Below are 27,290 nucleotides of genomic sequence, written 5' to 3'. Positions count from 1 at the left end.
TGAACACACTTCCTAAAAAGCAAAGCTCCCACCACTGCAGACCGCCAGTACAAGACCCTTGCACCACATAAGAGAATGCAAAGACCTTGTAATGATTCTCTGCATCTCTCCTCAAGAAGAATCACAAGGTAGACTGAAAAGAGTTGGAAGTTCCCATCCTCTTTTTGCTCCGAAGACAGCTTGAACCCTGCACTAAGTGGAAAAAAAAGCAGGTCATACTCTACATAGCACATTGCTAAAATCAAAAATACACTGCACTGAAAGGAAATCAGAGAAATTTAGATACCAAACTGTTATATAAATCAGTGCTTTAGGTTTGAATAGGGCTGCTACGAATTTCAAAGTAATTTTTGCACGCTAAAACTCTAATAGCCTTGTACACAAGAAAACAGAACTATTGTTTTGTTTTGTTTTTGGTTTTTTAGACAGATGATTAAACTAAGCACAAGAAGTTTATGTAACCTGCCCAAATCCAGGAGCATTGACTCAGGGCATTGCTTCAGTGCCCTTTACTTTTAAAGCAGAAGTACCATACAGCTGCACTTGGTGGCAAACCTCAGGACTCCGCAACAACCACTGTAATAACATGTAAAATCTCCCATAAATAAAAGACGAGAGGAGACATGGGAAAATGCATGCAGACTCTGGCCTTCACATTTTTTTAGCTTATGAAACCAACATTTTCTTTTGAATTAAACTGGACCTACCAAAAAGCAAACAAACCTGATCAGAACCTTTTTTTTTTTTTTTACTGCCATTTTCTGCCCTTCATTTTCCATATAATTATTTGCTTCCCCCTCTTTCTATTGGAAGCAGTTTTAAGGATTTTCTGCCCTTTCCTACAATAAAGCAAGTTTTGGTTAGTTGCGTACAAACAATGAAAACTGAAATTTGTAAAAATCCATGTTTTCTCTTATGGCTTGAAAGGTATCATTGTACATGTATTCACAGATGGTCAAGATCACAACTGCCAGATATATTCAGACTACTCCATATTTTATGTGGTCTATTTGACCCCTGAATGAGGAAAAAAAAAAAAAAAAAAAAAAAAGATTTGGGTCTCAAGAACCCAAACATTATCAAAACCCCCAAATAAAATCACTTAAGTGCAAAAGTTGGCTGAATGCATCTTAATAAGAAAAACTTAATTTTTTACTGAGTGACTTCTCCCGCTCTCTGCAAAGCTCAAAGATCTACATCTCAAGATGGAGCTCCAGGTTTGATTTTATTTACAGGGATAATTATTCCATTGATACCAAAGAATTTTCCTCAATTTACACTAGCTCAAAATCCCCAAGTGAAACTTCAGCAACACAAACTTTTGAAATTACCTTAACTGGTGGCAGCACGTCAGATATTGGCTACCTGAAGATGCTGACCTATTACAAAACTAATCTCTGAATCTCCCAAAGAGACTCTCTCAAGACTCCTGAGGTTGACACTCAAGTTCCCAGCCAAGCTATCTCAGTTCCACCTGATACTCTTGCTCAGTATCCACCAATCCTGCTACTTTCCAAGTCTGGAAAAACATATGAAAATAGAGGAGAAAAATAATCAGGGAAGAAAGTTAGATCAACTGTTTTACAGTCCTTAAATTTTAGATTTGCATCCAGTCCTGTGTTATTTCTCACTTTATGCAAATTGGTTTGGCTAGCCAGTATGACTCAGAGCCTCAAATCCAAAGTTTTCCTGCACTTCCTTGAGGAAGTTCAGATCTGAATTTTAGACTGACTTCTAGCTATTAGCCTTAAATTACTATTCACAAATTACAAACTGACTTCCCATTGGTGTTCAAGGCATGACGCAGGTTCCAGGAGATAAGCATGAGATAGTTCCTCGAAGAGGTTAATATTTCCTATAAAACATGGTCTTGCCACCATAAAAAGCTTTTCTTAAAAGGTTTTGTTTTCCTGCAATTGCTTTTCACCTTCTAAAGTACTGTAGCATTGGCATTGCCAACCAGGATCAAAAATGGGTTGAATGCATAACTACATTTAAAGGCTAAATCTGCAGGTCCTTCTTTATCAGAGGTACAAAAACTTGATATATATCTCCAGGCTTCAGACACATTGATTTCTTTGCTCAAAGAGCTTCTAGGGATGTTGCCTGCTGTGCTCAACACCTAAGAGTCCTGGATTGTTCAAAACCTACATGGTATTGTGAAAAATACCACGGGATTTAACCTAGCCTTCAGCAGAAACCCTAGATCCAGGGACCACAGAGGAGATAATCTCTTCTTACCATTGTGTCTGTTACCGGCTCTTAAGTACAAGATAAACATTCTCCTCTGAGTACTCGGAAGAGGGCTGCTGGCGTAAGAGGACTACAAGACCAAAGGAGAGGAGACAACTGTCACTGGGTTTTGCTTGTGGTATTTGGGGGGTTAGTTCAGCTCTAGCTAGGGATGCAAGGGGCTGTGCTAGCAGCCACTGGTTGACTTTGTTGTGATTTTACATGAAGAATATCAGGAACTATCACTTCCCAGGAAACACACACAACATGAAGGAGCACTTATCCCCCCCTTGATTTCCAATATGAAATGTAAGTTAATTACTTGCTGCTGGAAATTAACTGTCTCCACAACAAAGCAGGAAGGTGAGAATTAACTCCAGTGTGTCAATCATTCAGTCTGAGCATCCAAATTAGACAGGAGAGGATGTAAAAACTGACCACAGCCAAGCCCTCTGTCAATGCCTGTGCTGTCACTGGTGTTGGACTCACAGGGGACATCCCAGTTCTCTGGATCGCAGGAAACCAAGCTGCTCCATGACTCTTTCCTAAGAAGTTATTTGTTCTTCAGTACAAACATGGAAGTGAGGACAGGACTCTGGCAGCCTGCAAGAAGCTTGGCCACATCCCCATTGCAAAGCAACTCCTTCCCAGCCCAAATGAAAATCAGATCTATCCTCAGTTTGGGACCTGCAGTCATAGGAGCACTTACGTCACAGCAGCTTACCATCTTGCTAAAATGTGGTGGCTTTTTTTTTTAAATATATCTAAAGATACCTGCTAGCTAGCCCATTACCATTATTACACAGCCAGGTTTAAACACTTAAAGCTTACAAAGGGGCAATTTGCTGCTCTCAAAAGGAATGATGGATGGATCAATCACCCTTCTCTAAAGCACTGGGGGAAACATGTCACATAAGCTCAGGAATCAATAGAAACCTGATTTTGCACCCACACACTATGCAGAAACTGCACTTGCTGTCCTTTAGCAAAGGTCTGCTATCAGCGCATTGCTGATTTATACCCTGTCAAATGCATTACTCTGCTTCAGCTTCTGGATAAAGAGGAGAGGTTTATGCCAAGAGGGTCAAAGCCATAGCAACATACTCATCACCTAGTTTTCTCGTTCTCCAGGGCTTTTATTGATATTACTGACAGTGAAGCACAGGAGCAGGTCCCTTGACACTTCTGGCTGTTACTAACCTAGCACCCTAGCTAAAGATAAGGGAAAGTCCCTTGATTTCCACGTGTAGAACAGAGCCTTGCTTTCACAGAAATATTTTCATTTCCTTTTTTTCCCCCCACAGAAAAGCCTCCTACTCAAGGGCAAGCTCCTAACACTACTTCCAGTTTGCACAACGCTCACTGCAACAGCACTGCTCTGAGCAACAGCCCTTCCAAATGAAAGGCTATCCTAGTGTCAAACCCCACACTTGTAGGCAGAGGACTCCACACGAGGACACTGCAGGTCAAACAATACACGGCATTTTGGCTGGAATAGAGTAGCATCTGACTGGGAGATTGTGCATGCCCATTAGCTGCTAATAGCAGGACACTGCAGGGACAGTGACTGAACAGTCAATTCATTTCTACAGTGGAAAAACATATGTTGAAATGCATTCAGATACAGTCAGATTTTAACATGGCTTGGCAACTCATGGTGACATTTAAAGCCAGGCTGGCTGCATGTGATTAATTCTAGGCAGCTCCTAGCATTATTAGTCATTGGGCAACATACCAAAGAACAACATTCACAGTTTATACCACAGTGTTCGCAGCAGGTCCAAAGCCATCAATAAAGATTAAGTATTGTTTAGAGTTGAGCAAAAGGTGGCAGAAATTACTCAAGTGAGGCCCCACATGCAGTTGTTAAGGGTGTTAGGAATTACCTCCAGATCCCCCTTCGTAATCGATTCTTCCTCCACACGGAACTGCAAATCTTCCACTTTCCTGGGGAGGGGAAAAGACACAAAGAGCAATCGGTAACACCCAGATCAGCATCCCATTTCTAAGCAGCCATTGCACATGGGCCTCGTCTGCACAACCAAAGTCTGAGAGGAGACAGATACAGACAATCTTTGTATACAAACAGGTCAGCGGAAGCTAAACAGCAAGACCCATGGAACAAGACAGTTAATAAGCAAGCTTTCCACACAGCAAACGTTTACCTCCTTGCAAGATACACTCACAGACATGCTGTTTCTACTGTACCACCGCTCAGCAAGCACAACTACTGTTCACTGACACTGGGATCCTGAAAACATGAAAACCACAACCAGGTTTCACTGGTTTACTTAGACCTTGTTATCCTGCAGCCAAGCACGGGGCAATTCCTGTACCAAACACGTAGGTTCCATACAAAATATTCCAAGGGAACCAGAGCATCTGCCTCCTTGGCAGACGGTGGGCAATGCTTGATGTTTCCACAACATGGAAACGGTGCGCTGCTCTGGCAGAAAAGCCTTTACCAGAGATTGTATAGGCCAGTCATGCATAGATGCACATAAAACCACATGCACACACAGAGACATGCCTAGGACTCTTTTACAAAGTCTGAAGAGAAAATCCAGTAACAATACAAAATAATTCAATTTTCTGCTAAACTCAGTCCTCTTTGTTCTCTTTACTGATTTTTAAAAAAAAAAAAAAAGACAATAATGAGGATGTTGAGCTGGTAGCCAGATGTAAGGCCTCTGATTCTGTTACAGATAAAAATAGCCATGAGTGTACGTATCTAACTTCATAAACAAGCTTCCTTGCCTAAACGTCCTCTAATTAGAGGAGGCATCTGTTGATATTTAGGAAAGAACTCGGCTGTCTTGGGTTAAAGGGCCTCCTGGAGCTGGGAAAGTGAGCTGCCTACCAGGACAACGGGGAGACTTGTGCACGAAAGAACAATTTGTCCTCAGGAGGGGCATAACTCAGTTGAAATCAACGCTGTTTTCAGTTACTTAATACATAGAAATGTCTTTCTATTCCCACTGAAGAGTTTAATTATATATATGGAGCAACTGGACTCCAAGAATGACAAGCAGATCTTCACTCTTACCCAGAGAGGAAATGTATGTATCACCATATATACATGGATGGGGCCTCTGGGATGTGGGGAGATGATGAATCTCACTACAGTAAGGCTGTACTCCAGTTTGACTTCCCTTCCTCAGAAGGAATGACCTGAAGATCGGCACATCACAAATAGAGGGGAAGAAAGTGGTCTTTAGCAAAGCCAGGTTGTACAGAAAGGTTAGGGGTCTGGGATGGCCCAACCTTCACAGTTCTGTTTATTATCCAGACTGTACTGTATCCTATATAAGGATATACTGTATCCTTAGCCAAGAACATCTGAAGGCAAGGCTTTGTCACTATCCACACCCTTGCCATCAGTTAATCCCACCTTTACTGAGTAACTCCATTTTACACAGTGACACGGCTGAGTTTGGTCACAGTATCAAATCTCAGAGCAACTGATATTACCGGTGCCTTTCATTCCTTCAGGAAAATAATGCTGCTTGTCTGTGCTTTGTGTCAGGAATAGAACAACAAGGAAGAGGGCTGAAAACCCTCAATAACTTTCCTGCTCAGAAGAACACCAAGACTATTTGGCCTTCTACTGGCAGTGGTAGATCAACTGTTGGCCACCATTGTATCGTCAGTGCAACATTTGCCATGGTCAAGTGCTCTTGGACATGCAAGCAGCCTGCCAAATACTTATCAGGGTCATGACAGAAATGCCAGCAGGAATGAACGCTGATGGTGTCTTTTTTTCTTATGAAGTGCTACACGCATTTGGCAAGAAACAGTGTCAAATCATGAAACTCCTTTTGGCAACAAAACAGAGCTGCCCCTATCCCAAGTACGAGGTGCCCTGGCTGGCTGTTTGTCTTCTGCCTCTCAATTGCATTGCAACAGCAGGGCAGGTTCAGCTGAGCATATTCAAAAAAACCTGAGATTGCTCACGTCACATCAACTAGCTCATTGCAACCGCACCGAACAATATAGCATCGAGTCTCCTCTAAGAGCCATAAGACAGGAACGTACAAGACTAATTGGAAATACTTCACTTTCAGTTGTGATTAGCAGCAGTTTGTCAGCAAACGGGGCCAGTCACAGTGCTGGATGCCCAACCCTAGACAAGAGTCACATCAGATGTGCAACTGCAGCAAAATTGTTCTAAACTTCCCATTACCTGAAGCAGCACGCCTCTTCCCTACATGCAGGCACACCACTGTGGCCAGGAGAGTGAAATACAGCATATTTGAGGTACTGGAAGACATCCAAAGATTACTTTCCCGGTCACTTTCTTCTCAGGTCCAATGAACAATGTTCTTTGGTAAGATCCTCATCTCCCCCATGACTTCACCTCCTCCACACCCAACCACTCCTGCTTTACCTCTTCTCCTCTTCCAGCTGGTTCAACAGCTCAATCTTCTCCTTCTGCATCCCATCTACCAGAGCTCGTGCTCGCTGGAGGTTTCCTTCTGCCTCCGTGACGTACTGCAGCAAAAAAAGAGCCCGAGCCATGAAAGTTAACAAAGTTTGCAGTACAGAGTTTAAAAAAGGATCAGAAAAACGGAACAGAAGTCTTTGATGATCTGTTTCAGAGGATGCTATGGTGAGAAGGTAGATTTTCTAAAGACCCCAGTATGTAGGCATCAAAAAGAAAAAAAAAAATGCTCAATCTCCAGCAGCTGTAAATTTGATCCATGCTTCACTGCCTCTCTGACTTGAACCCTTTGGACAACCCAGCTCTGATTAAGAGTTAAGAACTTGAAGCCTGAACAGTTTTGAAAACCTGGTCTGAGGTTACCAGGCCCAATCCAGCCCTGGTCAAGAAGCATGAGACAGTTCAGGCTTGTGTTAATTTATTTGTTACTGGTAATGACTGGAAAATACTATACACAAGGAAGAGGGCAGCTTCCAGTTGATTTGCCAATTTCTCCTGCATTTCTGATAGGCAGGTGTGGCCCACCACACAAAGGTATGCAGTGCCAACCCTGCTCCCTAGTAGCTGACTGGGGTTTCTCAATATGAGCAAAGAATTTGGGACAACAGCAGTCATGAAGAACCACACATTGACGAGCAGCACAAACACAACTCCTCTCTTTAAGCATTCAAGTGCATAAAATATCATTTGTACAAATGCTTGTGCAAAAAAAAAAAAAAGCTACTATGATCACCCCGTTTTCCTTACAGATCTCTTGACTTAATGTGATAAAAACATCCTCTGGCAGGAAAGCAGTGACATATGAACTGAGCTGATGTTCTCAGCAGTGTCTGATAGCATCAAAAAACCACTGCAATGCAGTCTCAGCCAAAGCCAGATTGGGTGACTAAGGGGAACAAGTTTGCCCTCCACTTGCATTTCAGCATTCAAATGTATTGATCACACACACACACACACACACACACTATCTACTGTCTTTTTTCTGACACAGCCCTTTTTCTGCTCCTGGCTTGAGGCAGAGAGAGCATACGTGACACTGGCAGGATTGGAGAAAGAGCCTCAGTTTAACCCACCATGCAGGAAGCTGTATCCACATAAGAAGCAGAAATTCAGAGCCCAGGTTTCACATCAGGAAGCTACAGAGGGGTAATGTTATGATCTGAAACTTTCAGAGGATGCCAGATATTTGAGTGCTGGTGATAAAGCCACATCAACTCCTACCTGCTCATGCTGGGCCTTCATGATGGCAATTTCTTTCTCCACCTCACAGATGTGGCTGGTGGCTTTGGCAACCTCAGCCCGCTCCAGGTCACGCTCTGCCAGTAGCTGCTCGATGTGCTGCTGCTTCTCCTTCAGTGCCTCCTGGAGAGCTGTGGTGCCAGAGATTTTTCGGGCATATCGAGAAGAGGTCTCTGTCAGCTGGAAGAAGAGTTAAAAAGAGAAAGGGTTAAAGCTATGTCCTTCTCAGTCTAGAATAGCTTGAAGTCTCCTGTTAAATCTGGAATGCAGCTCACCTACTGATCATTTATTAGGCTGTACAGAGCTGCAGTTCCAGTTCTGGACCCTACAGTGGAGTTAACAAGTCTGCAAGACATCTGAACACTGCTCACAAGCTCAATAGCTCTTCTACACTGCAATGAAAGGACCATTTCCCAAAGGACAGGACACAGGGTGGGAACTGGGTCAGGAAAGATTATCATGTGTTGTATAATCTGCCGCCTTAAATGTATTTTATTGATGACCTGCACTGGTGCAGTCCCAAACAGTGAACTCAGCTGGGAGGACTGATCTCAACTGAAGACTGGTATGGGCTACTTGGATCCACTCCCAGTAACGGATACTGCACTCTCGTCCCCAGCCAGGATGCAGCACACACTACGGCAGAGTCAGAGCTTTTAACAATATTGCTGCCTGCTCTGGTGTCTGCCTTCTTGAGTACCTGCCAAAGCATAAGGCATGTAATCCAGGACAGTGTCAGCCCTCCACAGCAGAACGCAGTCATTGTAGAAGCCTTTGCAAAGCTGTTCAATACAGCAGCGCACTGCTACATGACCACACGGGACAAGAAGCAATGGCATTTTTCTGCAGGGATCCCATATAAAACCTGCTCTTGACAGCGGAGCTGAGATTCATCCCATTGCAAATAGCAGTTCAGGCTCTTTAATGGTCACAATTGCTCTGTGTCTGTTATGACTCTCGTGTCCATGGAGGGAATCCTATTTGTAAGCTGGTTAACAGTATCCCACACTCCACTCCCCTCATCTCATTGATGGTGAAGGAGCAGCTGCCGCAGTGCATCTGCTGAAACAAAACCCCAACCCTCCCACTTTGTAGAGCTGGGTCACAGAAGAAGTAGATCAAGGCTGCATGGTCTGTAGAAAGAGCCACTTACCAGCCCACTGCGGCTTGGCCTGCCCCCAACAGACGATGCCACCGAGCTGACGGAGCTGATGGAGGAGCTGCTGGGGCTGTGGGTTAAGGCAGACACTCCCATGGCCATTCGTTTGCTCTTCTTTGCCTTGGCGGGGCTGGTTGATGGGAACCCAATCCGGATCACCTTGTGGATGGGAGCAAAGAGGCCAAATTTGGGAGGACACTGAAAATACCTGTAATACAGGAGATGCACCAAGTCAGAAGCAGTAGAGCATCCATCTCACCCAAGCCTCTTAGAATGGCACTGCTAAGCAATATGCAACCCTGGCCCTCAGCTCATCTCTTGGTGCTTTGCTGTGACGTTGTTTCCTGTATGCAAGCAGTTGGATTATGCTCCTTTCCTGCCACTTAGAGTAGTAGCAATCTTCATGTTTTCACTTGCAGTGCTTACACAGGGAAACCCGAGATAATTGCCACATTATTGCACTCCAATGAGAAGCCAGGAAAGACCCATCTGGTAGCCTGGATAGCACAAAGATCCCAGTTCATAAACACAGAGAAAGCACACGCACTCCTTCCTTATATAAACCAACCTTCCCAAAACCTGCATGTGTTCTCTACCCTGCTTTGCAAGAAAGTCATGTAGCAAAGCATGTCAAATAAAAAGATCTGAATCACACAGTTCTGTATAAGTGTTCTATAGGGTAAAAATCTTTCCTCCCAAAACAAAAGGGGAAACGGCAGCTTCTAACTTTGATGCTAAAAATACCATCACAGCAAACTCCAGTGTGTGCCATCTCCTCTGGGTGGCAGAGAAAGAGAACCTGGTTCCCATGCAAACAAACTTAGAAACAAGCATAAAAAAGGGAGGATCAGATAATTACAGTGCAAGCTCTCTTCCACAATTGCAGTGAGGCCGATGATTATGTCTCTCTGGAGCCCTCTTTCAGAATACAAATGAGTCAAAACCCAGTGTCAAACATTGGAAACCCCTTCAGAACTTGGGCTGACCAGCTCAAGCCAGGGTTTATCTGTTGCTGGCCAGCTGCACTGCAGCAAGTAAAACCAAATCACCTCCAGGCGTTGCATCCCCTTGTTTCAAGGGAGTAGCCAACACAGAAAACTGTCTCCTTTAAGAGTTCTTTCTCACAGGCTTTGTAGCAAGGCTAGGACTAACTACTGGGCCATACAATAGTCTGTCCTATGTTAACATAAAAAACAGGTCCTAATGAATAAATAACAGAAATCCAACTTTGCTAGCACAAGTCCCCTCTCTCCAGATGTGAACAGCTGCTTCCCCAATTTCCTTTTATTTTTACATGCTGGCAGCCACACGGCTGTGTCACAGGCAGACCTCTGTGTGCTTGGGAGGCCAGAGAACAGCCTGATCTCCAGCCAGCTGAGAAAGTCATTCATTTTCAAACATCTGCTCAAGCCTAATTTTTTTTTGTAACAATCTTTAAAATAAACCTTCTAAAACCCAAAATCACTTAGCCCCCTCTACTTGCTGCCAACACAGGCCCTTGGGTTTGGAAAACCAGCCATACCGCAGGCTGACCTTGCTGCAGAGCAGGGACTCAAGGAAGAAAATCAGTCTGACCTCTTGCAAACCCGCCAAAGCCCTGCCCAGCATCATATTCTCAAACTGCCATAGGCACAGGCGCACCAACAGCATGGCACAGCCCCTTCCACTGGTCTAAGCGTAGACTGGTACTTGTGGGTCTGCAACAATGCCAAAGGCTAAGTCACTCCAAAGCCCCCCTGACAGCTCTTAGCAAGTCCAAACTTGCATCACTATGTCTGCTCATTTTCTTTTAGTCCAGACTGGAAGTGGTTGCAATTAACTTTTATAGTTCAGAAGCAGCAACTGGGTCCAGAACACTTGGCAGAAAAAAAAAAAATCTGCTTGCAATCCAAGAGCTGCTCTCACTGAGTGCTAAGGAGCTCTATACTCACATTACAGAAAAGAAACAGGGAAGAAAAATGGTGTTGTGATGGCAATGCAAACTGCAGGTGGGAAACAGCACAGGAAATTTTGAAACAGATAAAAAAAACACTTCAGTGTCCAAGGCTGACATGTTTCAGACTATGCAAAAGCATGAGCAGTTTAGTGGGCATAGAGGCAGAGAAGGAAGAACAGTAAAATAAGCAGGTAAAGGTTAATATACTAGAGACGAATACGTAGAACTTACTTGGCTTTGTGGATAAGAAACTAAAAAAACCACATCAGCACTTCTTGAGCCTCCTGTGCAGACAGGAAAGCAGATGCAGCAAACCTCAGTGTCTCAGCAGCACCCATCTGATGTACGGAGTGGGGCTCACCACAGTGATATCCTATCCTCTCGGGCACTGCTACTGAACAACAACCTGCAGGCAGCCTCCACCAGAGAGCCAAAAGCTGCTCGGGAAACCCTGGCCTTTCAACCTTCCCTTGATGCACATCCAGACCTGGAGCCCCTTCCTGAACCTGCAGGAAAATCTGAGTGACCCTCCCCAAATTTCAGCCAACTCACCACCGACTCAACTGGAGTTGCCCATGGCAGCAAAGATGGTTGCTCCTTTGCTTGCTCCTTTGCCCACATGTTGCCTCTCCTACTCCCACCAGCCTCCACTGTCTCAGAGTCAGCTCTTTGGACTCAACTCTCCTTTTGTGGCAGAGTGCTACTGCGGCAGCAAGTGCTGGTCTTGGGCAGCCAGGCCACGGATGCTCACTAGATGGCAATAACTACCAAAGCAGAGAAACTCCAGAGTCCTGGACAGGACCGATTCTGCCAGGACAAGCTCAGGGCAGTATCAGGAATCCCATGTGGCCATGGCAAACATGGGGAAGACTGTCTGAGGGGTGCCTCCATGCACCAAGGGAGTAATTTTTACTATGTTGGCTCCTCCTCCAAAACACTGCTGTTGAAATCAGCACATGCTATAAGAAAATCAGAAGGTTGGATGAAGGCTCAAAGGACAAACAGGCACAATGCTGCAAACCTGCAGCCAGATCCTTGGTGGACAGAGCACCCTTCAGCTAGAGGGTCCAGCTGGAGTGTACCACCGCTTTATAGGCTAGTATCCGTTATTGCTAGAAGATCTGCAAAATCAGCCTGGACGCAAGAGGCAGGGATGCCTTTCAGACTTCCCTCAATCTCCCCTGTTTAATCCAAACCTCTTAATTCACTCTTGCTCCTCGACCCCGGCTATGGAGCTCATTTGTTCCTGCTTTTGATAAAGCGTGAAACAAAGGAGAAGCCTTGCAGACAGGGCACATACCGTAACAACCTCAGCTAAGATGTAGCAGTTTCAGAAGACAGATGACTTTCAAAAGTTGCATTTTCAAAACACAGCAACAGAGGTGTGAGGACGAGAGACAGAGAGGGCACCCTTACATCTGCCTTCCGCACCTTCCACGTGCACAGAGACAACAAATAATTTCTGAGCATCCTGAAGATAAAGCTTAGAGAGAATTTGCGGTGTATGATAAAGAAAGCAGAGACTTGGATTCACTCTGTGACTTATTCTCTACCATCCCAGTTCCTTTCTTTTGAGAATAGGCTGGAACACAGCTACCTGCTGCCAATCATTTACTGCTTTCTTGTCCTGACATTGAACAAGGCAGCGTTTCTCTTATTTTAACTGAAAACATAAGGCTGCTAGACAAAATTAGGCTGACCCAACAAAAGAAACCTTTATTACAGAATCTGAGATCTAACAAGGGAGGAACTCTCAGCTCCTCAGTTTCAAAGTTAAATCTCACCTCTGACACAAGATTCCCTTAAGAACCTCCAAGAAATCAACAGTATTTCCCACTAAAAGAACTTGTGAAGGACAAGGAGTCAGTTCCACCTGTATTTGAAGCAGGGTCAAAGTGCTGCTGTATTACTCAAATTTGAACATCCCCAAGCTCAAGATCTGAGGCTGGGGGTCCTTCCCTTACCTAACTTCCACATGAACAGAAACAGCTTGCCTGCAAGATGTCCTTGCCTAGTTTTATAGATACTAATGAGGGCTTTTTTTGAAGAAGAAAAAAATAGTGGAGGTGACTACGGAGTCAGAGGTAGTAAGATCAATCAGCAAACCGTCACACTACAGAATTAGTACAAGGACAGACAACGACCACCAATTGTTCTTTTAGATCTCTGGAAATTTGTCCCCAGAAAGAACAGAACAAATAACATTAAGCCGAGGAAAAAATTGAGTCAAATCTTTATCTTCTATAGTTCTGACAGGGTGAATTATAGATATAGCACAGGAAGAAAGTTTATGAAGGGAACGTGCGGTAGAAAGCAGAGCTAATAAAATCACAGAATCAATTTCTTGCAAAAACTAAATCCTGCTATAAGTTATCTTCTCTCCCTACTCTCTCTTGTTTCTTGAAGCCCCTCAGGTTGCTTCTTCACAGATGTTATCTGATCCTGCTTTAAAATGCTCCAGTGATGAGGTTTCTATTGATTTCCCTACAAAGCTATCCCAAAGTCTAAAAGACTCAAAACTGGACTCTTCCTTCCAACCCACAATGTCCAAACAAACACAGCCCTAACTCTTCCTCCCAGGTCCAAATGGCATTTGGCCCCCAGCCACCTTAGGAGGTGTGTAGGACCCTACACGCCCCAGGGATGGGTTTGAGAACACACAGTACCTTGTACCAGCAACCGCCCCATCGTTCTTCCCCAGGGGTTCATCCAGCTCCACACCACACCATTCTCCTTTGGCAAAATCCGTCTCTCCCACGTAGCGCACGACTCCTGTCTTTGTCCCACCAACCTGTTGGAGATAAGATGCTGAGGGTTAGAGACAGCAGCACTGGCGCTGCAACCAGAGGACTGAAGCTGGAACAGTTATGGGGGCAGGCAGGGGGAAGATATGAGTATTTTCTGTTTCAGATCTAACGAAACCAGAACAGATAGTTTTCATACCAAGTTTTCCTAGCACTAAAGGTGTCTCTCCAATAACTACAAGTGAGTTGACTTTTGGACCTGGCTGCCTGGAAAATGTCAGAACAAATATAATGAAAACGTATTTCAAGGTGTTGACTAATTGCACAGAGTTACTTGTGAGGCCATGAAAGAGTTTAAGCCCTCTAAGCACACTTACACCTACCTTCTGTAAAGAATCAAGATCTGCACTAACAAGGTTTTAACACTGTGCAGTTTTAGCTGGCAGTTCTCAGCAATATTGGGACAGGACATCAAAGGGACAAGCTGAGCCAGGAAGGCACTCATCACTCTTCAGCTTGTCCCCATGCCGGGTTTGCTTGGACATAGTAAACAGCCCTCCCAGCAAACCTCTCAAAATAGAGGTGTTTTGTACAGGAAAAAACCCTCTGCTTTTATCTACACATTCTATATCAATTCACAGCACTAGCGTGCTGCATGGGAAAGGGTCTCATCTTACTGCTAGGCTTCCACTAGCACAGATTTTTTCCCTCCACAGAGAAATAAGAATAAATCACACCATTTGCTCCCATGTATACACTTAAAGCTTTCAGTGTGCTGAGTAGAGTCTAGGAGAACATAAGTCAGGAATGTATGAAGCTGTTTGATCACTGCTATGAGAACACTGAGCAGCAGCTGCCTCTGCCTTTGCACTGGAAGCCCCTATAGGTTTGCTGAGATACTTGTGCTGAGAAAAGACAGACAGAAAAGTGAGAGGGTTCTTCTAAAGATTTGTACTTCAAGGAATCAGCATATGATTTAAGCCTTTTTTAGCCTATCTCTGCTAAAGCCTAGGTTCAAGGAAGAAAGCTTAAAAATGTTTAAAATTAAATTTGCAGCTTTATCTTGAATGACTAGTGGTTATTAATTTGATTAATATTAAATTGTACATAAACAAGTATCAACAGAGTAATATTCTCCTACAGGAAACAGTGATAGTCAAATAAAGAAATCTCCAGATTCTGTATTCCAGGGTAGGGATGTTACAGATTTACCAATTCTGAATCCCTAAAAATTCTGAAAATTGCTTATGCAAAGGAGAAAGAGTTTTCCCAGCCTAAAAATAACTGCACCTGAATGGACTGGAGAACACAGCTCTGAAGTCTGGGTCCTACCTCAAGTCCTGGGAAGCTGCGCTGCAGCACGCAGCTTGAGTTAGTCTTCTGTAATTTCTCTCACTAGGAATTCAAAGTGCTGCTTATGGAAAAACCTTTGTTGATGTTGTTCTCTTTGCTATAGGAAGGAAGAAAATATTTGCCAGCAGGAAAAGTATCACAAGAAAGCCTTCTGTACGCTGCATCCAGGAGTAAAAAGATGATTCAATTTCAGTCTTAGGTACTTGGCAAGTTACAGATTTGAACAGCTGCAGAAAAATTCTTTACCTATCACTCATAGTCAAACAGCAGCCCCCTTTTTGATTTATTTGAGTTTATACAGATTGAGCCTCTTAATATTAATGCAATGATTTAATGCCATTCTAATACATTTCTTTAGCTGCAACTTGAACTCAATATAGGTGTAATTCATCTTAGTGTCATTTATAGCAACTTACCATCGTTGGTAGGCTCCCTCAATTTTATTTTAATTGAGTTTTAATTACAGATATTGAGACACATTTCCTTTACCAAGCCACATGATCCCAACCCCACAGACCCTCATGTAAACACCTTAAAAACCTGATGAGCTTCCCTCCATCAGCGTGACTCTTGCCACACTATTCCAGGGCATCTACTAGAGGGCTATACTCCTCTGTCCACATGAACAATAGGGCCACTCAATTACTTCTCAATATATATATTACTTATTTTGAGAAAGCTGTTTCCAAACAGGAGAGAAAGTAACTAGCCCTATTGACTTAGTTCATACATTATCTAATTATGCCAATACCAAAACTGCACAGTAAGAGAGCAGATCACATTCCTGCCTGAAAGCCATACATTGATGAAGACAGAAAGCACAGATCAGGTCTAACACTCCCCTCAAAAGTGATTCTCTGCTTCCAAAGCGATGTATTTTATTTTCTCTTTCAAGCATTAATTATTCTGCCATCTTTTCTACAAAATATACCCTCACCATACAGCATTATCTTCTTCCCCAAGCCAGAATGGACACGTCTGTCCTCTGACAGCCTGGGCTCCCCACATCCCAACGGGGCTGACAATACAGTCAGAAGCCAGTATCAGGCTGTCACACTCACATGCCAGCACTCAACCCACTTTTTGAACTTCCCATCTTTTGGCAGGCACACGGAAACTCTTATGCATGTAGTGCCTAGAAAATTCATCCAACTCAGACATGTAGATGTATTCACCTGATAATCTGCTAATGATGCTAAAATAAATAATGTGGTTTGGAAAAAGCCAGTTGGCAGGTCGTATCGGCACACGGAACAGCCTCACCAAATGGAAGTGTTGGTTTCTATCAGACCCTTCAATAAATGAAAGGTATCACCTTGGAAAGAGAATAAAAGGCAGCTTCTGAAAGTCAGGGAAGGTAGCAACTGCACAGCAAAATTCATGGTAGCTCATAGCTGCCCCTTCTGCCCATGCCTACCTTTGATACTATGCTTCACAGCCCAGGCATGAAAGACAGCCTAGCATGGATGGCTCCTACTGCACTAACACGACTACCATCATCACATTGGAGACCAGAGAATTTCCATCCCATGAACATCTCAGCCTGCCATTAGCATCAGTGCCACCCCGAGTCATGAGTTTCTCTATGGAAATCTCATCTGCGCCTCTCAGCCTGGCACATTAATCAGAGCCACAATCACACCTTCAACTTGCCAAGCGTCCAGAGTTAAGCAAAGACAAACTGGACAGGGCAACACATCTCTTTGCTAAAGCATGATAGAGCACAGAATTCACAAGGCTGCCAGCAGGCTCAGCTACACCCCAGCAGTTCAGACATGCCATGGCTTTTATAGTTGACAAGTTTCATTCAAAAATGAACAAAACTCCCAAGGCTTTTCTGAGAAGCCTTTAATAGTTACCTTACTAAAGCTATTACTGAGATTATTCATGTCCAAGAGAATAGGACTTTACCAAATGTAAAGTGTTATTGGTTTTAGTTATAGTTGGTTTTGGAAAAAAAAAAAACAAAACGAAAAACAAAAAAACAAACAGCATCTAAAAATAGCTTTCCCGAAGCTCCAAAGACCAGAAACAATATTGACATAGCAATATAGGATTTTTTGTTTTGGAGTGTATTTTGACCAGCATCAAAATTCTAAGTTTCCCTGCTTCAGGTAAAACCACTTACGATTCAGTTTAAACAAGCTCATGGTGGGCCACCCTCTCCAGCTGGATTCAAGCAGCCTCAAAGCCACACATCTGATCTCTTGGAAAGTTCAGCTCCAGACTAACGTTCTCTGCCTCAGCTCTGATGCCTTTTTCATGCCTTTGACTAAAGACCACCTTCCTGACCTGGCCCTTTCTCAACAAAATATCTCCAATAGTCTCGAGAGACAGTCTTGGGCTTGACCTTCACAACAAAATGATGTTGGGAATATTTAACAGGTCTGTGTCCTAACTGGTAAGTCAGAAAAGCAACATGCACTCACAGAAGGACATCCACACACCTTCCCTGCTAAGTGTAGTATCACTGACATCATGTTTTACTATGGTTTTCTCATCAAAATGACAAAATTGGATCCAGACCAGTATCCCAGGGCTGAAAAGACAATGATGCTAATCCTTCCAGACGCTGTCTTCATCAGAGCTTCTAATATATCATTTAAACAATTTACCAAATTAGCACCAGGCCATATCTCAATCTGGCTGCTGCAAGCCAGGCTCCCTTCCAGCCTGCATTTGCTCTTTTCCCCTTATATACTCCCTGCTCGCCCCCCAGCAGTTTCTTGCTCTCAGCAAGAACCTCTTAACAGCCATCCACAACCCAGGGCCTGTAGGCAACACATTGCTTGCAATACACTCCAATACTGATGTATTGGGTTTGCATGGCAAGGTTTTGGTAGCAGGGGAGCCACAGGCTTCTGTAAGAAGATGCTAGAAGCTTCTCCCATGTCCGACAGGCCCAATGCCAGCCGGCTCCAAGACAGACCCACCACTGGCCAAGGCTGAGCCCATCAGCGACGGTGGCAGCACCTCTGGGATAACAGATTTAAGAAGGGGAGGAAAAAACCTCCACAATTGCAGCTGGAGAGAGGAGTGAGAACATGTGAAAGCAACAACCCTCCAGACCCCCAGCTCAGTGAAGGACGGGGAGGAGATGCTCCAGGCGCCGGAGCAGAGATTCCCCTGCAGCCCGTGGTGATGAAGACCCTGGTGAGGCAGGCTGTCCCCCTGCAGCCCAGGGAGGTCCACAGTGGAGCAGATCTCCACCTGCAGCCCAGGGAGGAGCCCACGCCAGAGCAGGTAGATAGCTGAAGGAGGCTGTGACCCCGTGGGAAGCCTGCGCTGGAGCAGGCTCCTGGCAGGACCTGTGGCCCCATGGAAAGAGGAGCCCACGCTGGAGCAGGTTTTCTGGCAGGACTTGTGGTGCCACAAGGGACCCATGCTGGAGCAGTCTGTGCCTGAAGGACTGCAGCCTGTGGAAGGGACCCACACTGGAGCAGTTTGTGAAGGACTGCAGCCCGTGGGAAGGACCCACATTGGAGAAATTCATGGAGAACTGTCTCTCGTGGGAGGGACCCCACGCTGGAGCAGGGGAAGAGTGAGGAGTCCTGCCCCTGAGGAGGAAGAAGCAGCAGAGACAACATGCGATGAACTGACCCCAACCCCATTCCCCATGCCCCTGTGCTGCTCGGGGGGCAAAGGGAGAGAAAAGCAGGAGTGGAGTTGAGCCCGGGAAGGAGGGAGGGGTGGCAGGAAGGTGTTTTAAGATTTGGGTTTATTTCTCATTATCCTACTCTGATTTGATTGGTAATAAATTAATCTCCCCAAATCAAGTCTGTTTTGCCTGTGATGGTAATTGGTGAATGATCTCTCCCTGTCCTTATCTCAACCCACGAGCCTTTTGTTATATCTTCTCTCCCCTGTCCAGCTGAGGAGGGGAGTGACAGAGTGGCTGTGTGGTGTCATGGTTTAACCCCAGTCAGCAACTAAGCACCACACAGCTGCTTGCTCACTCCCCCCCACCCAGGGGGATGGGGAAGAGAATTAAAAAAAAATTAAGACTCATGGGTTGAGATAAGGACAATTTAATAGGATAGAAAAGAAGAAAATATAATAATGATAATAATAATAATAGTGATAACAATAATAATAAAAAAAGGATTGGAATATACAAAGCAAGTGATGCACGATGCAATTGCTCACCACTCGCTGACCAATGCTCAGTTAGTTCTCAAGTAGCAACCCGCCCCCCTGGCCAACTGCCCCCAGTTTATATCTATACTGGGCATGATGTTCCATGGTATGGAATACCCCTTTGGACAGTTCGGGTCAGCTGTCCTGGCTGTGTCCCCTCCCAACCTCTTGTGCCCCTCCAGCCTTCTTTTTGGCTGGACATGAGAAGCTGAAAAATCCTTGACTTAGTAAAAACACCACTTAGCAACAACTGAAAACATCAGTGTATTATCAACATTCTTCTCACACTAAATCCAAAACATAACACTATACCAGCTACCAGAAAGAAAATTAACTCTATCCCAGCCAAAACCAGGACAGGTGGGCATCTGGCATCCATCCAGGGTCAACCCACCACAACTGCTCAGAGAGAAAAGAAAACTAAAATTGTGTCATTCGGGCCAACAGGGACTGTTCGCCACCATGTCATGCATGGTTCAGGGGTCAGTAATGGCTGTAGACACCTGCTTCAGCATATCCCCAGGCAGAAGCCACAGAGATGATGCTGTGCTCTCTGCTTAAAATTCTGATTTACCCATCTAAATTTATTTTCTCAGCTGCTTTCCAAAGCATTTCCACAAGACAGTGCTGCTGACCAGAGGATCAAGGTGGGAACAGTAAATGCCCAAGTACAGCACACTGACATGCCTCCTCTGCAGGGTCCTGTGTCTCATGCTGGTTCCTGGCAGAGCTGTGAAACTCTCCTACTGCTCGCCTGTGGGAAGAGAAAGGAAGGGCACAGTGGGGAAAGGGCAGACATAGGACACTTTCTTTACTCTGAGGACCTTCAACTACTTTTAATGTGCAGCACATAAGCTTAGTCTACACTGTTATTGGATGATACTAACAAGAATTTGGAGCTCACCTTTATTGGACAAGTGCTGCTTGCTCCGGTTTGAGCTGTAGCTGCAGGCTGTATCCAGTGCATAAACTGAAACAGCCATCCTTTCCCTTGGGGAAAAAAGGGTTCTTTTGCCCCCTACACTCATCCACCCAGACAAGGAACCTATTTCCAGCCAAGCTGAGAGAGGTAGAAGCTGTGTTTTCCCATGACACATAATTTAGCTCTTCCAAGCACTGATGGCAGAAGATCATTGTACAAGACTTGATTTACAGAGGGTGTTTTTTGCAGCAGCATGGGGGTGTGGGTCCAGCCATTACAGATCACATGAAATAATGATCTGTAAGTACAAGAGGGTAAACATACATACCTATGGGAAATGCATGCCATCACTTACCGGGGCTGTGTCCCAGCTGGCAGCCAGGGACAGCGTTCAGCAAGCTGATGGTAGTAAAGTGGAGATCTGGCTTGTGGTCCGGTTTGTCTGTAAATAACAACTTACTCCAGGTGGCATCTGACCAGATACTATGTCATCTGTGAATGCCAGACCCGGCTTTTAGGGTAAGGGGAGAAATAGACAGCCAGGAATTACAGGTTAGTCCTCCCTATGTGAAGTTACAAGAATTTTTATATTTTCTTTTAATCCAACCACTTATCTTTGTACCTTCCCAGCCCCACAGCACAAGTCAGCAATGCACAGGGATGAGTCTGACAGCACTGCTGATGCAAGACATTTGTGCACATTTATCTTTCGGGCACCAGTGAGAAAATAATGTCCTAGGGATGTGGTGTAAGAGGTAAGCCTAGAATTACAGCATCCCCTCCTGAGGCTGTCTCTGATACAAAGTCCGCCCACGTTAATAATACAGTTTGCTCCACCACAGGCCACTTACAACTCCTGTTTAATGACAGATATTGCAAACAGAAGACAAGCACTGGCCAATGCATCAGCCTAAATGAATGGTTAGGAGTGTGTGTGCATGCACAAAAAGCCTGAAAGGGTTCATGTGGCAGCAGGGCAGGGCGGTTGCTTTGGGCTATCTATTTCCTCTTAGTTTCATTGCAGTGACAGGGAACACTTGCTCCTGTGACAACAGCAGTCACACTGTACTCCACATCACACAAGGGAAAAAATCTTACATGGTGAGAAAAGAGCTTGGACTAGGAGACCTAGATGTTTTCCTGTCTCTTGAATTCTGCAAACAACTGGAAGACTGCACTTCCCACTGCCCATCATAGAACCTCCACAGGGATAGAGATCCATCGTTCCCACGCCCCCGTACAAGGTCTTGGGCTCTGCTGTACTGCTATGCTCTCCAGTCATGACACAGCAATTGCTCGTCTCCTTATGGACTGAGCTGAAAGCAGGCTAAAAACATTAAATACTAAAAACATCTTCCCTGAAAACACTGCCTTGGTAGAACTACAGAATAGAATCCTGCTTTTTTTTTTTACTGCCTGGTTTGCAATAAGGAAATAAGTTTTGTGATTGTTTGTCTGTAAAGCCCATACAGGAGCACTGCTGCACCTCTAAGACCCCAGCAAGCTGGCAGAGGTCTGACAGTTAACCAGAAAAATAAAGAGCACAAATCCTTCCTTCGTAACACCTCACGTGTCTTCACAGCAGCAAGGCTTCAGTCTCAGGCACTGAAATAGCTCAAAGCAAGCTGGCAGCAGCAGAGCAAGTAGTTGTCTCTGCCCAAGGAGAAGGGCTTAGGCTGCAATTCTTGCCGGGAAGCTTCTACTGGAAATTATTTTTCACTCTAGTGGTTAAAGGATTCCTGCAGCTTCAGGCTGGCAGAGCAGGGTTGGGGTGGGGGACAGGCAGGGGGGATGCTAAAGAAAAGGACAGGAGTAGTTTATTCATGAGAATTTTCTGTCATTTGCCAGGAGCCAGAGGTTGCAGCACACTGCAGGCAAAAACACTTTGCAGCATAGAGAGAAGAAAATTATTAAAATCACATGCTCAGGGGGGAGCCCAGAATCTATTTCCACCAGCCTAGCCAGCCTGCCGTGGCAGTCCTGCCCATCCGTCAGCCAAGGTGCCGCTCCATCAGAATCTCCTTGCTTGTGCTGCTTCTGCTATTCCGGCATCTATTCTGGTTTTGGCCACCCAGAAGTTCTAGCAAAATCACAAACCCAGAATCCATCCAAAGGGTATCTGGGGCAACACCCCACAGCTATAGAGTCAATCAGCCACTGGGATAGCACCTGGCCCTTAAACAGTCTTTATTACATTTCAGTACTGAAGAGTGCAATCCCAGTTAGGAGACAGAAGGATTGCTGAAGAGCAGAATACCTCTATTAAGAGGAACTCTCTATTTTTTCTTAGTTTTTTTTTATTTAACTGACATATAGAAAACAGCCACCTCCTTCCCATCCTTCCTAAGAAAGCAAGCACATCTAGGGTGGAATGAGTTCAGCTGCTGAGAAAGCCTCCCCCCAGAGCATGTAAAATACATTTTCTTGTGTGAAAACCACAGCAGAGATTCCTCCCAAGCAGAAAATGCTCAAATGCTCCATTGCTCTTTTTCCATCCCTTCTCTCCCTGGAGAAAGGCAACAAGCCAGCCTCATATTAACAGCAGCATTCCAGCAATTAGCATACTTCGGGAAGCTCCATTCTTACTAAAGCAAAGGTTAATTGCTCCACATTCATTTGCCAGACTTCAAGAGAGGAGTTCTACAATATTAGGTTGGGGTTTTCATCTTTTTAATGCAATTTTTGCTTCTCTGGGAAAAAGTCAGAGTTAGAAAGTGCCAAAGGCAAATATTATCTAATTCTTCTAATGCAAAGCTTCTAATGGAAAGCTAAAAGTCACTTTTCGCAACTGCTAGAGAGTCAGAAAGGGTCTAAGAACAAAGTCATTGAAAAGCAAAAATGTCTTCAAGCTATAGTGGACTTTAATGAAGTTCAAGAAAACCACTAGCAGGAAATGGCCAGAATGCAGATTGTCCAGGGGTCAGTCTTACAGACCTGGAAGGAACCCCTGCAACCTTGTGCTCCATCCGCTGAGCAATTACAGAAGACACATGTCCTCCCTCACTTGAAAAGCCTTTGGTGGATCCCATCTGCCTAGAAGTCATTCTTGACTAAAAAGATAATCTTTCAGAAAAGCATGGTCTAAGAGTAATAAAGACAAGTAAAACTGTACCAATCCATAAAGGACAAGAGCAAAGATTTACTCAGGGAATTTGAGGCAACTCAGGTTAACCCAGAATTATTGTTTCTGTATTCAAACACCAAACATGATTACCTGACATCTCCATTACTAAAAAAAGCCATCTGCCAAACCAAGCACGTGTTACTGAACTGTAACAACAAATTATTTCTTCTTCTTGTCATTATCTGTTCTTTTCCTGGACCTCTACTACAGCATGCAAACAATTTCTGATGTTTCTGTAAGTTAAGCATTCCTGCTAGAGCCAGTGAGATGCTGAGCTCATTCCAGATCCTCTCTTTTGGAGCTGTTTATTACACTAACAAATCATGGACAAATTTTATCTTACAACATCTGGGATGGATAAATTAGCAGGCAGGGAAGAAGGGCTTTTAAGGATGCACCTTCATTAAAAACAACTAACCAATCAAAACTACCCCCAAAACCCCAAAAAACAACTCAACAGAAGCCAAGTGGAGAGATGCTAACAGTTTGTATTGCATGGGTATGCTGAAATCTCAGTCTGCATGGGCCCTGCTGAGGTAAGCGGAGTACTAAGCAGACAGACCCTGCCCCAGTGAGCTTACAGTCAGAAGAGAAGGGTCAAACAATGAAGTATGGAGAACACTATTTCATTGCCTTCAGAAAGAACAGAGCCAAGTTTACTGTAGATTTTATATTTTCCAGTTTACCTTCTATGACTGCTGCTCCTAAAATGGGAAGTTCTCACCTGAGCACTCTCCCCGCTCCCTGTAACAGGTAAAGGAGAAAATGGGAGCAAAAAATCTAAACCAGCCAAAGGAGGACAGATCCCCCAGGTTCATTTTTGCCCATGTGTGGCTGCTTTAACACACCAACATGAAGCATCAGTGCATGCGTAAACAGAGAACGTCTCTGCCACCTTTCCCTGCCCGCTCCTGCCCCTGGGACTAGCAGGGACAGCAGCAGCTTTGCTGACAGTAAGGATGGGGGAGGGAAAAGAAGCAGACTCTGGTGAAGTCAGGAAGCAGACAGACAAGCGACAAACCCTTGAGCAGCTGTCAGCTCCTGCTGTGATACAGAATGCAATGCACATTTTGGGGAAAATCTGAGAATATAGAACTGTCTCACCTCTACAGCTGGGTCTACAAGCCCACATGTTCACACTAGATTTAAGTGTCACATCCAGTGGGCACGAGCAGAACCCATCTTCAGGTTTTTTCCTCTGAAAATGAACAAACTTTAAATTGTTTTAAATTTCATTTAAATAAAATGAAAGCTATTGGACAATCCAACAGTGTTTTGGCATGCAAGTGCATTGCTAGCTTCAAAAGTGTATTTGTAATGCCAGAGATGCCTGACATTTGGACACAACAGATCCTGAAATCCTCAGATTGTGCCACGTGAAGTTTTGACTCAGAAGACACGTGTGGTCTGTCACAGCCACTCGGTGCTCTTCAGCCACCTAGGGCTGCTCTAACATGGTCCAGCCACTCACGGTCCCCATGGGGCTTCAAAAAGCAAAGGAATGAACTCCATCAGCTTGAGCCACAGCCTGCCCAGGGTTGCTGCTATCGCCAACAGAAAAACCTGCTCTCCAAGACCACAAAGGACATTTGAGACTGCCTCTGACACTTGCAGGCACACACTCCTCCTGATTCACATCAGCTGTGGAGCCAAGTTCTAACAAACCCCTATTATTAACAAGATGGCAAGTCTGTCTACACTTCCCTACTACCACTATTGGTATTGAAACCAGGTGCCCCCAAAAGGGAACACTACATAGCTAACTTTAAACGGGAGCCAGACTGCACAGGATGCGCAAAGACTAACCCTCTGCAACCTGTCACTGCTGTTAGTCAGAGTCACCTTTATCTTTTAGATCCAAGGATATTACTGAGGATACAGTCACAAAAGATCTGTACTCAAATGCTTAGCTCTTCCAATATCTGATATCACAGTATGTATCATATACACTAAACTAAACTCTATTTTACCAAACTGCAAAACTAAACTCAGTTTTTCCATGTTTCGATGGTTTTTTTCCTTCTAAACCTCCACTGAAAGCACTATTCCTTTGCTAGGACACAAATGGTGACAAGCTTGATGGCAAACTTCCAGCAAGCCATTCTTAGCACAAGTGTGGCATTTTGGCTTAAAGTCATCAGGTACTCTATTCTAGATAATGAAAACAACAACAGAATTCAAATGTGGAGAAACCACCCATCAGTACAGTGATCTCTCCCAAAGTCCTGCCCTTTTATAAAAATAATTGCAAGTTCCTTTCTGTACAGGAAAGGAGTTAGTGTCATATCCAACATGTAAAAACTGAAGCACCAAAAGGGGAGTGACCAGCTAGGATTGATTCTTGCAAATACTTGCGGAGTATGTACAACTACATGCAACAAGACACTCTTGCCAATGCCTCAAAAGCCCCGATACTCCCCATAACGGGGAGTATCACTGGATTAGAAAATAATAATCAGTGATTTTTCTTCTATTTCCCTCTCATGTTTGAGTTGCTCTCTGACCTCATTCTACTGCTTAGGATTTGTCGAACACAAGAAACCCTCCGGAATATATTCTCTTGCATCAATGTGAAAAAGAGAGAGACATGTCCAGAAGACACAGCGTTCCAAATAACAGTAAATGCAGACATTCAATGCCTGCATGGTCCAGGCATCCCCTTCCAAGACCACGTTCTGTCCCACACCTCACCACCAACTCCATCCTCCTTTTGTCTTGTCCTGAGCCTGACCGGGAACACTTAGGGAGAGGACCCTTGTCCTTTGCCTTTCTCGGGGGACCCCACAATTCAACTCACCAGCACACGATCTCCAAGCCGTAAGTCCTTCTCCCCTTTTTTCACAGACCCACTGTCCGAGAGGTTAGATCCAGACTCGTTGCCCGTCTTCATGGCGCTGTTCAGGACGCTCTCCCGCAGGGGGATGACACGAGTGGACAGAGGTGGTGTGGCCGTCCCCGAGTGCAGTGACAAGTTCTGAGCCGTCAAGGAGTCCACGGAGGGGGCGTCGCTCCCCGAGCCCTCGGCCACCGGCTGCCGCGTCAGCTTGGAGGGTCGTGTAAAAATCCCCTGCAGCGGCTGGCATTCAAAGTAACGTACTCCACCGACAGAGCCGTCATTCTTACCCACCGGGTCATCCAGAACGACCCCTGCCCACTGGCCTGGAGCAAATTGCGTCTCCCCAAGATACTGGATCACACCTGGCTTCACTCCATTTACCCAGACACGTTCGCCCACCACAAAGTCTCCCAGGAAATCATCGCCCACCTCGGCAACCTTTGAACCTGACTTCTCAGCGCTGGCGGTGGAGGTGGTACCCTGCTTGTGTAAAGGTGAGCCTGTGAATCAAGGGAAAAGAGGTTTTGGTATGAGGACAAATCCTAAAAGGCAGCCAAAACACCAGGAAAGGGCATTTACAAAAAGGAAACATCTGGGACAAAAACTTAGGTTGCAGGTTTATACCAGGTGAAGGTTAAAACCTGAGCGACCCCATTACTTAGACATCTTCCTTAGCAGGAAAGCAATCTGCACAGAAATCTCCATCTGCTGCTCAGTTTCTGCAGGTCTCACACACAACAAAGAACCGACCCCATGTCTTCATCCTCCTTTACAATGCCCACTTACCCCCAGTCCCGTCACAGCACCAAAGGTACTTTGCGTTGCAGCACTAGTGTGAATAAGCTCAAAAGGACAGGAGCGGTGGTAAGTGCTTAAGGATCAAAAGTGCTGCTTTGAAGAAAGATGCCAAAGTCATCCTTTCATCCAAAAATTAAAAAAAAAAAGAAAAAAAAAAGGGGGGGGGAAGAAAATGAAAGAGTGAGGCACTGATGGTTTAGTACCTGGCACCATGAGAACGCCATGTGTTTGGATACAGGCAGTTAGTCCAAGCATTGAGAGTCCCACCAAGGGCACCAATAGCTCCTGTGGGACCACGCAGCTGCCTTTGCAAATTACTCAGTTTTCCCAGCTGCTGCTATGCCCTTTGCTGGAGCAGAACCCAGCAGT

At 44.8% G+C, this 27,290-nt stretch overlaps 1 protein-coding gene across 3 annotated transcripts in view; it reads right to left on the bottom strand.

Annotated features, from left to right (window-relative positions):
• CLIP2 (CAP-Gly domain containing linker protein 2) overlaps positions 1 to 27,290 on the bottom strand; it is a 79,918-nt gene that overhangs the window by 15,428 nt on the left and 37,200 nt on the right. For all 3 annotated transcript variants that reach the window (XM_049803478.1, XM_049803480.1, XM_049803479.1), the window contains exons 3-8: positions 26,085 to 26,623; positions 13,674 to 13,798; positions 9,066 to 9,279; positions 7,895 to 8,092; positions 6,620 to 6,723; positions 4,119 to 4,179 (exon numbers count right to left, since the gene is read on the bottom strand). In XM_049803478.1, coding sequence (XP_049659435.1) covers positions 4,119 to 4,179; positions 6,620 to 6,723; positions 7,895 to 8,092; positions 9,066 to 9,279; positions 13,674 to 13,798; positions 26,085 to 26,623 — 1,241 coding nt within the window. The remainder of the gene's footprint in view (positions 1 to 4,118; positions 4,180 to 6,619; positions 6,724 to 7,894; positions 8,093 to 9,065; positions 9,280 to 13,673; positions 13,799 to 26,084; positions 26,624 to 27,290) is intronic.

This window comes from Accipiter gentilis, chromosome 6 (assembly GCF_929443795.1).
Source record: "Accipiter gentilis chromosome 6, bAccGen1.1, whole genome shotgun sequence".
Classification (NCBI taxonomy): Eukaryota; Metazoa; Chordata; class Aves; order Accipitriformes; family Accipitridae; genus Astur; species Astur gentilis.
This window is presented reverse-complemented; position numbering and strand designations above follow the sequence as displayed.